Genomic DNA, 13,883 nt, shown 5'->3' with positions numbered 1-13,883 from the left:
GAAAATTCGAAATAGATCTTTTCCATATAAAAGTATTCTTAAAACTGTGTTGAAAAGTTTCCCTGGAAACATTTCCCAGGATAAGGATTTTAAAAAAAAAAGCTTATTTGAAAGGTATTTCCAAGAAATGCAATAAAACATAGAACAAATGACACTGTGAGACACTTGATAAAGTATATATTCCAAGCAGTTACCACCATGGAATACTGGAGTTTAAGCTCTTTGGAGAAAGCTGAGAACCAGTGGATAGCCCAACCAGGAGCAATGGGGCAATATTCTGACTCTCTGCTATTGACTGGGGTCTATTCCAGGATTATTAACTTTGTGGCAATTCCTGTCTGCCAAGAGGCTCCAGTCAACTCCCCCGAAAGAAGCCTAATGGCCAACAAATATTCACCCTTATAAATGGAAAACAGGAAACGGAGTTATAAAATGAGACTGGGTTTACAGGCAATCCACAGGCTGTACAAATTATTACTAATAAAATTGTCAATAATTTGAAATCATTATTTGGATGTGGCTGATAAAGGAAGGAAAAATAGGGAATCTTCCTGCATCTGAGCTCAAGAGTCAAGTGTTTCATAAATGTCTGTGGAGACAGGAGGGTTGGGTAAGGACAGAGAAAGGAAGAAACTGATACAGGAGGAAGACAAGGAAAAATCCCTACATGATAATATTTAAGAAAATATAAATCCTTAAAATTTTTGAGCTTGGAACCCAGGCAGGTGTTACACAGCTGGGAGAAAAGCAGCCAATAACTTGTGGGCGCTCTGGGCCTGTTTAACACCAAATTGGTGTTAATTATCCTAATGGAGGATCTATTAGACTGTCTCTGACTTGTTGGTCAAGTGAACCCCACAGAATTTGGTCCAACACCATGATATAGCAGGTAAAGCAACCACCTACAGCATGTGAGTCCCTTATGGGCACTAGGACATGTCCCAGTAGCTCCACTTCCATTCCATCTTCCTGCTAATGGTACGAGAAAAGCCACTGTAGATGAACCAATTGCTTGGCCCATGTAATCCATGTGGGAAAACTGGATGAAGCGCTAAGGCTGTTGGTTTCAGCCAGGCCCAGTGTTGGCCACTGTGGCCCTCTGGGAAGTGAACAGGTTGATAAAAGATATCTCTCTCTCTCTCTCTCTCTCTCTCTCTCTCTCTCTCAACTCTGATTTTCAATAAATAAATAAATAATTTAAAACATAACATAAATAAAGTCCCCCCAAAATAAATGTAACACAATCTCAGAAATTCATTTGGTAAGTGGTAAGAACACTAACATAATTTTCTTCCATTTTAGTAGCCATTCAGTATTTTTTTAAAACCACAGTAGTCTGCATCTGCAATGTGAACAAGGATAAACATGTTATTTTGTAGATCAAAGGTGATAATAAAAGAGAGAGTAGGTTCCTGACATTCATAACGAATGCACACAATTTTTCTGAAACAAAGGAAACAGGCTGAACACTAACAATCAATATTATAAACGTTCACCCTGGAGAAGGAACAAATTACTCACCTTTACCAGCAGACGGATCACATTGTTTTTTATACCGCAGTCTACCGCTACCACTTTTGTGGGGTTTCCTTTGCCATATATTTTGACTTCCTGCCATTAAAAAAAAAAAGAGTGAGAAGGAAGTCCCAGCTATGGACAGCAAACCAGTATCATACATACATCTCCACTTAGATTTGTAACAGATTGATGTTAGTTACCAAGGAGTTTCGAGCAATTAACAATGAACTTGAAAATGGCACAGCAAGTGCCACAGACTTTTCTATGAGAAAAAATATAGTCCATTCCTTCTCTGTATAAACAGTTGATTATAGTAATAACAATAATCACTAAGAAATTGATTTCTCCATAGTTAATCATCATTTTCCATGTTTTGCTTCATTAACAATGAGTAACAATGGGATTTTCAAATACGGTGGAGTGATTCAGCACCAGACAGATGTGGTAATATATACAGCACGTTTCAAATACCACTTTATCCTCAGTTTGCAAAAAAGATCAGATCTTGTAGCACTAAATTAGTGTACATTAGGCTTATGCAATGGTATCTAATGGATAAATTTAAGCTGAGAGTCACAGGAATTGCTAAGCCGGTGTAGACCACTGGTCCCTTCAGATTACACACAGCCGTTTGCATTTAAATGGTAGATTTTAAAGGGATCCCTGAGCATATCATAATCATTATCTATGTCTTAAGCACAGCTCGGAGGCAGATCTATTTTCACAGGCATTTACCCAAGAAGCAGTTCTTCAAAGTCATAAAAGGAGAAAGAATAGAAATGGAGATGAAGAAAGCCTAGAGGGTTGAGTACTCGCTCAGGTTCCTGCTCAGGAGTCAGCTAGCATATTCTGATTTTATGATGAGTTCATAGTTTGCAAAAGATTTTGATAAAAGGCACAATTTGAATGTTGAAGAGCATTTTCCTCTCCACAACTCCACAACTCCACAGAATGTGGAATCATAATCCTTAGACTACACTTGAGAAAATATATGAAAAGAGATGATCACTTTTCTCTTGCTGTTAACTATTCTAAAGAAAAAATACCCAATACCTCCTCTAATCTGGAGAAATTATTCTTGAACTGGTCCAAGCATGCTACAGGTATTTAGCAAAAACAGATTTATTCTGAACCTTAGACATCTGCTATAACATAAAGCAATATTACCATCTAGTCAAAGCTACATCAAATCGCAGTTACAAGACAATGAATTATCAACATTTCCAAGGCATGTAACCAAACTCACAAAATACATGTAATATCTTTTTTTTAAGATTTATTTGGTTTTTATTACAAAATCAGATATACTGAGAGGAGGAGATATAGAGAGGAAGTGGAGCCGCCGGGATTAGAACCAGCGGCCATATGGGATCAAGGCGAGGACCTTAGCCACTAGGCCACGCCACCAAGCCCGTAATATCTTAACATGCCCTTTTTATTGCAGTCATAATGAAATTATACAATTGCCTTTGTCATTCAGAAACCAAGCAGCAATCTACTGAAATGCTTTAATTCCATGTTCAGTTCTTTCTCTCTCTCTAATATATATATATATATATATATATCCCATATAGAAAGAGAGAGTCATTTTTATAACTGCAAATATATTTTTTCATTTTTTCTGATATCTACAGAGGTAACAATTGTTCCCCAGTAAACAGAAGAGATTGGTTCTGGGACCCAGAGAGATAACAAAATCTGTGAAAGCTTAAGCACCTTACATAAAAGTATAGTATTTGCATCAAACTTACAGACATTCTCCTCTATATGTCAGTTCAGGATTGCATATAATACCTAACACAATGTATATGCTGTCTAAATAGCTTTATGCTTTGTTGTTTAGGAAATAATGACAGCAACAGAAGCCTGCGCATGCCTATGACAAATCCAATTTCTTAACCATTTTGATCCATGGTTGATGTTGACCCTGTACATTGTCCATAAAAAAAAAATGACAGAAATTAAGACCTCACAGGCACATGAATAAAGGAACTTCCATTAGGACTCTCCAAAACAGATCAAGATGTTGTGCAGTGTTTTTTCAACCTTGATTGGCGTCAGAATTATTTAAGCTAAATTTCTTCAGGCTCCTGTTTCTCACACTTCGAAATGCTGAATCAGACCACCACAGTAGTTCTCAATCTAAAATGTTAGCATTGTAAAAGGGAAGATTTCTCTCTAACATATTGCCTCTCAGTCCAGGGAAATGTATATAACATTTGAAAATCAGAGGTAAATGATGCATACACCATGATTGATTCCAAGTATATAAAAACATAGTTAATTTAAAATTCACTTTCAGTTAATAACTTGTATTTTCCTATGCTTCAGTGTATGCTTAACAAATGTTCCAGTCCAGCATGGCATCACAGCTTAATACTGATTCTCGGGGACGCAGAAACCCTCCATTTCCCTGCATCTAAGCTGCAGGACCAAATAGCACCAGTTTGTGTTTTCTCTCTTACAGGTGTTTATCAGGCTATTTTCAGTCTTTTAACAACTTGCTCTTTTTTTAGAACGCTCACACAGCTAGAACTCTTCCTGAATGTTCTCCATATTTACTCTGATTGGTGTTATCTCGCATCACAAGGGAAAGTTTCTCCCTTTAGGCAAGGAATACTCAACATAACGGATGTCAGTTTTCTAGTTCTTTCACCCACTATCTCATTATGTATTTTACTGCTCTCATTTAGAAATTCTTGAATTCTTGCTTTGCAAATGTAAGAGGAAGAAAGAGTGAAACAACCTGAACCTTCTTGTGTATTATTGCGAGATAGAGGATGGTTGTTCTTAATAATTACTTCACATACATTCCTGAGTATAAGTTCCTGGTGTAAATTCTAACAGCTATTCACACTTAAGAATAGATTTAGTCTTGATTTCATGGTTTCTGTATAGATCAGTATAATGAGCTAACAATAATATCTCTCCCACAGAATTTCTCTAAGGATTGAATAAGTTACTTAAAGTGTTCTGAATATTTAATACATATAAAGAACTCAATAAATCTCATTTATTATTGTATTAATAGATTTTAGAATAGTTATTAATAATTATAATTTATCATGTTAGTAACAGAAATAATAGGACCATCAGAAACACTGACTAAAGGACTTAAATGGACAAAATACACTCTTTCATTTCCTAGCAGCCATTCTAACTACAATTTACTGGCTATGTTAATTTTTAATTAATTTTTATTGACCATGTACCATGTGAAAGTCACCAGGAGATCTGGCACTGTGGCATAGTGAATAAAGCCACTACCTGTGGTACTAACAGCCCATAATAGGTGACAACCAGGCTGGTCCACTTCTATCCAGTTCCCTGCTAAGGTACCTGGGAAAGCAGTGGATGGTGGCCCACGTGTTTGGGACCCTGCATTCACATGAGAGACTCAGAAGAAGCTCTTGAATCATGGCTTTGGGTTGGCCCAGCTCTGGCCATTGTAGTCATTTGGGGAGTGAACCAGTGGTTGGAAGAACTCAGTCTCTCCCTGTCTTTTGTTCTCTCTTTCTCTGTAACTACCATTCAAATAAATAAATCACTCTTTTTAAAAAATGGAATGTCACTAGGAGATGTGGAGGGAATCCACCAATGTAAAGCAAGGCCTTTCCTCTCAAAGAGCTAATTACTAACACATGTGAGAGATAATAATTCCAAGTACAAATGTTTCAATCATTGGATTCTTCTTACAATAAATCTATGTATTAAATGTCATGGCATACAAAGGTGGAGAAAGCCAGGGAAAGCTTCACAAAAGACAAAGAGCTGATCCTTGAAATTGACACCTTCCATCAAGAAGGGGAATGGCAAAGGAGGCAGCATCCAAGGCAGAGGTGTAGATCACAGAAACATATTTTGACTCTGTGAGATACAGGTCAACAAGAATAAGTAGTCACAGGGAGTCTTGAGGAAGCTTCTGGAATTTTTATAGTATGATCCTTATAGAAATGGAGTTTTCTGGAGACTTCTGTCAAAACCGTAGGCAACACAGCATAGGACTAGCTACACAGATTCCAAATTCACAGAACTTCAAATTGAAGCAAATTTTGAAGAAGGTACATTCAATTACAATAGTTTAACTTGCAAAGTCTCAGTTTTCTCTGCTGCAAAATGAAGTTTCTTTGAGCATGAATAGTGTTCAGAGAAGACTGGTTACTATTATTTTCCTCCAAGTCAGATTAAAGCTGCCACTTTGCTAGCAATGATAACCAACATTACAGCTTGAGCGGAATTGAGCTCCCAAAGTCTTGTGTCAAAAGATTGATGGAATAAGGGTGAATGCTTGATGCAATGATGGTATCTGAGAGGGAAGCCTGGAGCAGAAGGAATTTCTCACCCAACAGCTGCTACTGAGGCTGAGCTCAGCAGAGCATCTCTCTGCTTCCCTGCTCACCCAGCGTTCTCTACATCCACTTGCTGTTGCAGGACTAATGAGATCGCTTGATCCTGAGCTGTGAACTTGCAAGCTGCAACCTAAAACAAACCTTTTCTTCTCATCTCAAGAAACTCCTCTCCAGAGAGCTAATACTAGCATGGACTATCCTAGTCGAGAAACTGTATATGCTTGGAGTATGTATGATGAAATGAAGAGTCTGATCTTTCCACTCCTGAGAGTCATGATCACCTTTGCAGAACCAACAATCGCTTTTTATCTGTGCAAAAGTGTTCCTCTGAGAGGCTTTGCTGCCACACTGGTGAAGGAAGAGAAGTTTGTTACCAATTTTCTTTTACAGAAAAAAACTACAAGAGGGAGCCAAATAATAACAAAGATCAATTGGGCTTTGCATTCACTGAATTTTGCATATTTAAGTCTTAATCAATCATAACCAAATACATAATCCTAGAAAAAGGAAAACATTCTGTGTAGATACAAATTCACCCTTTAAATTTCAAAATACACCGAAACTTCAAAAAAAACCCCACACTTCAGAGTAATAGCCTATAGACATTTAAATTATTAAAACAATCACTCAAATCAATTGAAATCCCCACCTGAGAAGCAAGGTCAGGTAGCCTTCCACCTGGCCTGATCCAGCTTCTTCATTTCCCGTTCTCCACCCACCTCACTGTCCCTTTGCTGATATCTCTGTTTTGACTTTATCAGCCACAGTCTTTCATAGTGATCTGCTCTTACCCAATTATACTTTGCTCTAAAAAATGACACTGATTGAATGTCCCACACTTTCCAATACTGCTGACCAGTCAATGATACAAAGACGAAGTAGCCTGTTAACTTAGTCATCCTCCATTTCTAACCCATCTCTGGCCTCAATGCAAATCATTGTGTGTGAAGCCTTTGATACAATCATGTCACACTATGAATAATTCTTCAAACATACTTGCTGTCTCACACCTCAGTGCCCCTCAATACATGTCATCCTCTTTGAAACACAGATCCAGTTCTCCATCCACCTAAACAAGCCCAACTTCTGCTGAGACTTCTCTGATGCATGTATCCGAATTCAATGCTTTCCTGGGAGAGCGCTCATGGCACCCTGGGCATGGTCCCAGCACAGAGTGTCTCCCGAGGCTCTCTAAATGGCACTTCACCTGCTTGGTTCTTCCATCGGGTTCCACGCTCCTCAAAGGCAGAGGCTATAGATCTAGCATTTCACCCACCCCTGTCTCAGCAGGTTTTCAGACAAAACTAGTGAAGAGCCTTCTAAAACATATTCTATATCTTCTTATAATGTACAGGAAAATATTTTACTTTGAAGTAGCATAGTTATCATCAAGGACATTAATTTTAGAACCTAGCTATAATATAAAATATCTTTAATAGGTTAAAAAAAAGTATTTTCTTTCTTACACAAAGGGACCCCATCCTGATCACTGTAACTAATTTCTGCAAGGTTCTCTTGGCTCTCTAGCAAATAATACCACTGACTCCTGGTTAGTCAGTGCCCTCTTTGATGTCGTGGAAGCCTTAAGATGAAAAATCAGACAAGGAGAGGAACTGGAATAGTAGTAAACAGACCCGAAAGCAGGGCATGAAGGACTAGCATTTCAGTAAAGGTTTCTAATGTCAAATACATTGATATTACATGTATCTTTTTGGTGCTATGAGACTCCCGTTTCCCTTAACTCTGCTACTTCTGAAAGAGGACCATTGCCTATATGAAGATTTTGATATTACAAGAAATATAAGTCTAAAAAGAATAAAGTAAAATGAAAAAATATAGAGGAAAATCTCCCACCTTGGTTGAAACTTGAGCAATCAGATTCTCCTTATTTGGATCCACAAAGTCCACAGGCTGGCCTTCAAATTCAATCTTTCCAAGCATGGTACCCTACAAAAATTTTAAAATTAGACAATTAAAAGGAAGCCGTGATGAAAGTGCTGACAGAATAAACTCACAGGGACTTTAAACAGCTGCTCCTGAATTTAGACTTCTTCATAGCTAATCACAACACCAGCAGAAGATCTTCATTTTTTCCAAGCACAAAGACGAAAAAATTTGCCCATGTTTTGGGAAACACGGAAAAATCATGAGTTCTTCTGGTGCTAAAACCATTGCCTATTGTGGGGCAGGAAAGAGTGGAGAAATACTTTGTGTATCTATTTTCCTCTATATGTATGACCTGAAGACACTTCATGGCAGAATTACATAAATCAATCTGTGAGAAGTAAAAAAACCTAACAATTTCAAAAAACTAAAGTGAAAACTCATTACATATTTTTCTAGTATAATCAACTTACAAAAAAGGAAAAACACAACATTAATTCTAAACCTCTAAAAGTTGAAAGCATTCACTGCTTAAAGGTTTCAACTTAACTCTGAAGTTTTTCTGGTTTTCTTTTTATAAGATGCATCTTGAGATTTACTTATTTGATGGTAATTGTACTTTGAACTACTGAAGAAGATAGCATGCTACATTTAGTCATCAAGAGATCAAGGGGGAAAAGCCAAGATCATTCATTCACTGGGCATTCTCTGATGAAATCATTTCATTAAAGGAAATGGAAGTCTTTATTTATTTTAAATGTAGTCTTTAGGGTAGAAGTCACTTGGGTGTGCGTATGGGTAGAGGAAAAGTACAACATGTAGGCAAGATGTTTACTTCAGACCTGGTACTAAAACTAGGGTCTTGGAGTAGCCATGTGCATAGTGGGTAATGCATTGCTTTGAATTCCACATCCTGTATAAGAATGCCCAAATTTGAGACCTCTGCATTGGATTTCAACATCTAGCTATTCCACTCTGTAGGAGGCAGCAGGTGACGGCTCAAGTAATTGAGTCCGTTCACCTCAGTGTGGGAAACCTGGATGGAGCTCCTGCTTGCCACCTCCCAGCTCCCAGCTTCCAGCTTTGGCCCTGGCCCAGTTCCATTTAGGGAATGAACCAACAGATGGGAGCTCTCTAGCAATTCTCTGTCTCTGTGTATCTCTTATTTCTCTCTCTCACACACACTCACGCTCTGGATTTCATAGAAGAAAATAAAATTAAAAATCAAATCAGAGTGGTTCCTCCATCTGGGAATATTCACCAAAACTAAACAAACAAACAAACAAAAAAACTTTTTCATCAGCTTACTTGATTTCATCATGGTCTTCAAGTCATGTGATCCTTTGACTACATTTAGCATACACTAATTTTCAAAATTGATTTCCAGATCTAGTTTTCTTACTGAATGAAGCTCAATCTTACTTCTCATTGTAAAATTAGCACAAGCTGATATAATAAGTATGTGTTTATCTGTGTGTACCTATATTCATTTGGAGGCAGAAAGACAGAGTTCCCTTCTATTAACTGGTTTACTCCCCAAAAGCCTACAATAGCTAGGGCTCAGCCTAGGATGTACTGGGAAACAGGAATGCATCTAGGTGTCGCGTAAGAATGGCAAGAACACAGTTATTTAAACTATCATCACTGTGTCCCAGGTCTGCACTGGCAGGAAGCTAGAGTCAAGAGTGGGAGCCAGAAATCCAAACCAGATATTCCAACACAGGATGTGTGAATCAGACTGCTATGCTAAACACTCCCAATACACATTTTATATATGAAGCAGCATCATAAATAAACAAATATAAATAGGAAATAGCACTAACTTGTCTTCACTAATTTATTCAACTGAATTTAGAAAACCTTTCTGTAAGAGCTCATGCCATCTAACACATCACATGTAGAACCTCAGAACACAGTACGGTCTTACAGCTTTCTCTGCTCGTCTCTGTCTCATTCTGTGTGTGTGTGTGTGTGTGCACGCGCGTCTGTAATTCTTTCAAGTAAATAAACAGATCTTTAAAAGAAAAAGTTGGATCACAGCATTTTGGAACTGCAAATTAGGCCACTGTCTGAAACCCTAGCATCCCATAAGGGCACTAGTTTGAGTCTCTGCTGCTTTGTTTAGGATCCAACACTCTACTAATATCCTGGAAAGGTGGTAGAATATGAAGACTCTAAGCCCCTGCACCCAACTGGGAGACCCGAAAGAACCTCCTGGTGCCTAGCTTTGAACTGGTCCAGTCCTGGCTGTTGCAGCCATCTGGGGAATGAACCAGTAAGTGGAAAATCTCTTAGGATTCTCTCTCTCTCTCCCTCTCATTCCATAATTATCCACTTCAAATAAATAAACAAATATATTTTAAAAATGTCCCAGACTATTAGACCTGGTCATGTTTATGCATCTACCTATTTTACAATCTGAACTGAATTTCCTAATTTTGCTTTCCTGTTGTGGTAGCCTCATCACATTGTACTGCTCCCACACATCATGAGGTTTAGAAAACACAACAATCCACTTAGCACTTATAATCTACTAATGTCCATGCTCAGGAAAATCACAGTAGGAATGACCAAGTCAGAGGTGGAATAAAACATCGTGTAAACCCGCACTGTCTTCCCTCTGCTCATAAGTTTGTCAACATGTTTTTATTTTTAAGACAGTTTTTATTTGTCCTGTTTCTGTTTACAAACAGCCTGTGGTAGCACAGACAAGGCCCTTGGGGTTCATGGGACGTTGATTCCAGAAGCCCTCACAGATGTCAAACTCTGTGCCTGTTCAAGTATACTATATGAAGTGGTGTAATATTTGAAAAACAGCTATGCACGTCCTTGTGCATTCTTTAAATCTGCCGTGACGTAGTTATGGCTACCTAATACAGTGCAAATGCCTTGTAAATCACTGTCACATTGCATCATTCAAAAAACGACCAAAAAGTATGTGCACACTTGGTACAGAAGCAATTTCTTGTTCTGTGTATGTTCAGCCCTTGATTGGTTAAAGTTGAGGATGCAGAGCGCAAAGAGGGCTGATGTAACAAGGGCTCTACAGCAAGTTTTCCTGAAGGATCTATCTTATACACATATTTAAATTATTTCACTTAATTTTTATTTTGATATAATAATATCTAATAACAAATTGTTGAGAACATAGTAGTAATGAGGAAAACGTTGGGTTTTTTTTATGTTTTTAGACGTCGGATATTTAGGTTCCATGACAGAGAAAGGATCGGATGCTGCAGTAACCAAATATGAAAGTGAAGTACCATTTCCTTTTGGTGATACAGCCACTGATACAGCCTCAAGAAAGATGCTGTACTTGCGGTAACCCACGCAAGGTTCATTTGGCACCCTCATGATATAGAACTAACTTCACAAGCAGTTCTCGTACAAGGCATAAACAAAGCACCAATGGTCTGTAATCTTTGGATTGTATTCTTCAGCATGAAAGAAAACAACTAAAGAAAAACTGTCATGTACTTAGTTGCTCGTCTCATGAAAGCTCTGTCAGGAGTGGAATTATGAATGCTTCTATTTGTTAGTGTATTGGGACACATACAACCCATGGTGGGCATTCAATAGCGTCCTGCCAGGTGTATTAATCTTAAATCCACCAAATTACAACCATTCAAATATCCATCTTGAAAATCACATCAGAAATAATAAGAAAAACTGAAGGAGGACCCAATAGCAGAAGCTAGCCAAGTTCACTGCTTAATATATGCATGTCTAGATCAGGTAATGAGAAAAGAAAAACTATGAGGAAACACGTATTTGCCTAAAGATGAATTTCATACCTTATCTCGAATTATTTTAGTCAGCATTCTTGTATCCACTCCATAAATTGCAGGAACCTATAAGGAAAAAAACCACAGTGACAGTGAAATTGGAGGAAATTAGATCCAGCATATTGTTTTCAAGTTACAAACTTAGCCTCATCGATCTTCTTGAGCAGTAAATAATTTCCCCACTCCTTCTTTCCTGTGACCCAGGGTGACTCTGCTGTCAGAGCACGGTAAATTGCTGCTCCAGCTGGGCATGGGACTCCTAATACCCAGGCCCTTCCTCGGAGTGAAAAATGAGAAGTTTAGAACATCAATCTTCTGCTACAGCTTTGGTGCTTTCAACCCAGGATGTTAAACACATATTGTTTTATATATGTATATGTATATGCAAAATTATATAGCATATATAATCACATATGAAGTATAAAGGAATACATATATATTTTTTCATTATATTTAACTTTTGAAATATATGTATATAGTCTGCTTATATTTTAAATATAAAAAATAGTACTCTGAAAGGATAGAATTGATAGAAATTCACTCATAGTAATATAAAAATTTTCAGGTTTGGTGTTTTTGTGTTTTGGACCAAATATCACTGGCATATGACAAGCACTCCACATATTTTCTGAGAGGCCTTATTAAGCAGTCATGCTGTACTGAACTTGTCCATCCTACTAGTCGGTAAGGTAACACCACAACTCTTTTTTAGTTTCTTACACTAGGTTGGATAGAGATACATATAGTGTAAAGAAGGAGCAATGAGTTACCAATCAGGAAAACAGGTTCTAATGTGTTTTCTTCCACCAGATGTTGGAGAAATGTTTTAGCAGGCTGCCTGTCCTCACCTGAAAATCCTCATAGAATGGGTGAACTGGTCATTACCTTGGGCCGTTTTCTACTTTATGTGTCTATGATCATGAAAGAATATTACAAGTGTATTATAAAAATAGACCAGCAAGGCTTGGATTAAGCTTGTACTAAAACTATCCTGAAATGGAGAAGCTATAAAGCCATGTGTGCTCAATAACAAAAAAGAAACATTAAGAAAGAAGAAGAGGGGAAGGGAGGAACAAGAGAAGTCTCCTGAATGGCCTTTACAGAAATTAGCTGTCTGGGTAACAAAGATATAGTCACAAAATGGTCAAGAAGAAATAGTTGTAGCCAAGAACAAGATGCAGAGGTGTCTGTTTACCTAGGAAACCAAGATCAAGACTTTTTGATTTATCAGAAAGAGACAAAATCTCCTAGACTCAACAGGGAGATATTCATTGGAGAGGCAGGGCTTTCTATCAACAACAGGCCAAGCAACATTCAATCAAAAAACAGCCACAGTCAATAAAAAAATACTGGACATAAAGCTAAAGATACTACTGTGACTATTAACCACTTCTACTATTCAATAAATAAAGTCCTCTTATTTTACTGGAAATTAATGCTCAAAATACAGAAAGGCTAAGATAATGTTTTATGACCTTTTTACTATATTTTTCAAATGAGCTTCTATGTAATTGAATATGTAATTATACATTATACTTATATCTAAATATATAACAATGCTTGTTTAAACACAATAAGAGATACCAGTAAACTTCATACTCATACAAATTAAAGAGGATGAGCCTATTACAGTGACTGTGTGACATACACAGAGCTGGCACAACCAATAGTTTATTGTAGAACTGATTTAGAACCCATGAATCAAGTCACATCAATAGATCCTGGACAAAAAGACCCAGAGCTGGGGTGGATAGGATTTAGACTTTTCAAAAAGAAAAGAAATTCTGAAATTTTTACTACCCCATTTTCCCAGTAGAAAAATCCTACCAAGCATATATGAGTGCCACCTAGTGGATAAAGTGAAAATACATGGTCCTGAGCATTTAAAGGAGTGTGACTCCAGGTATTGTGGCCGATATGTAACCAAAGCACTAATGACTGACTGAGATAGAAAGGGCCTAACCCACATGATCTTTCTCTTCCCCTCTGCCCTCTCTCAACTGTCCATCTTGAGGTGATGCTGGATGTTCCATCCCACTTCTCACCTTTTCTTCCTGTAGCCACTGCCCCAGACTCTTGGTAGCCAGCCAGTGACTGTAGTCATTGCTGTAATTTAGCACAAGCAAACCTGCAACCTGAAAAGACAAGCAGTCATTTTAAATGTGTGAGTACAAAAGATCGTACAACTCTCACAGCCCAACTGAAGAATCTGTTTACATTTTTACAAAGCTGTATGATACTCAAATACAGATAGATATAGAAGAAAACAGATAAAAATAGGGGATGCTAAGTGTTGTTTATTAATGCAGCAAATATAATAATATGAAGTGCTAATAATAGGTTTCTA

General features: G+C 37.6%; 1 protein-coding gene across 1 annotated transcript in view; it reads right to left on the bottom strand.

Annotated features, from left to right (window-relative positions):
• The window catches only part of CPS1 (carbamoyl-phosphate synthase 1), a 118,477-nt gene that overhangs the window by 82,395 nt on the left and 22,199 nt on the right, over positions 1 to 13,883 (bottom strand). The window contains exons 5-8 of the mRNA XM_058664251.1: positions 13,582 to 13,671; positions 11,546 to 11,602; positions 7,722 to 7,814; positions 1,522 to 1,611 (exon numbers count right to left, since the gene is read on the bottom strand). Coding sequence (XP_058520234.1) covers positions 1,522 to 1,611; positions 7,722 to 7,814; positions 11,546 to 11,602; positions 13,582 to 13,671 — 330 coding nt within the window. The remainder of the gene's footprint in view (positions 1 to 1,521; positions 1,612 to 7,721; positions 7,815 to 11,545; positions 11,603 to 13,581; positions 13,672 to 13,883) is intronic.

This window comes from Ochotona princeps, chromosome 5 (assembly GCF_030435755.1).
Source record: "Ochotona princeps isolate mOchPri1 chromosome 5, mOchPri1.hap1, whole genome shotgun sequence".
NCBI lineage: Eukaryota > Metazoa > Chordata > Mammalia > Lagomorpha > Ochotonidae > Ochotona > Ochotona princeps.
This window is presented reverse-complemented; position numbering and strand designations above follow the sequence as displayed.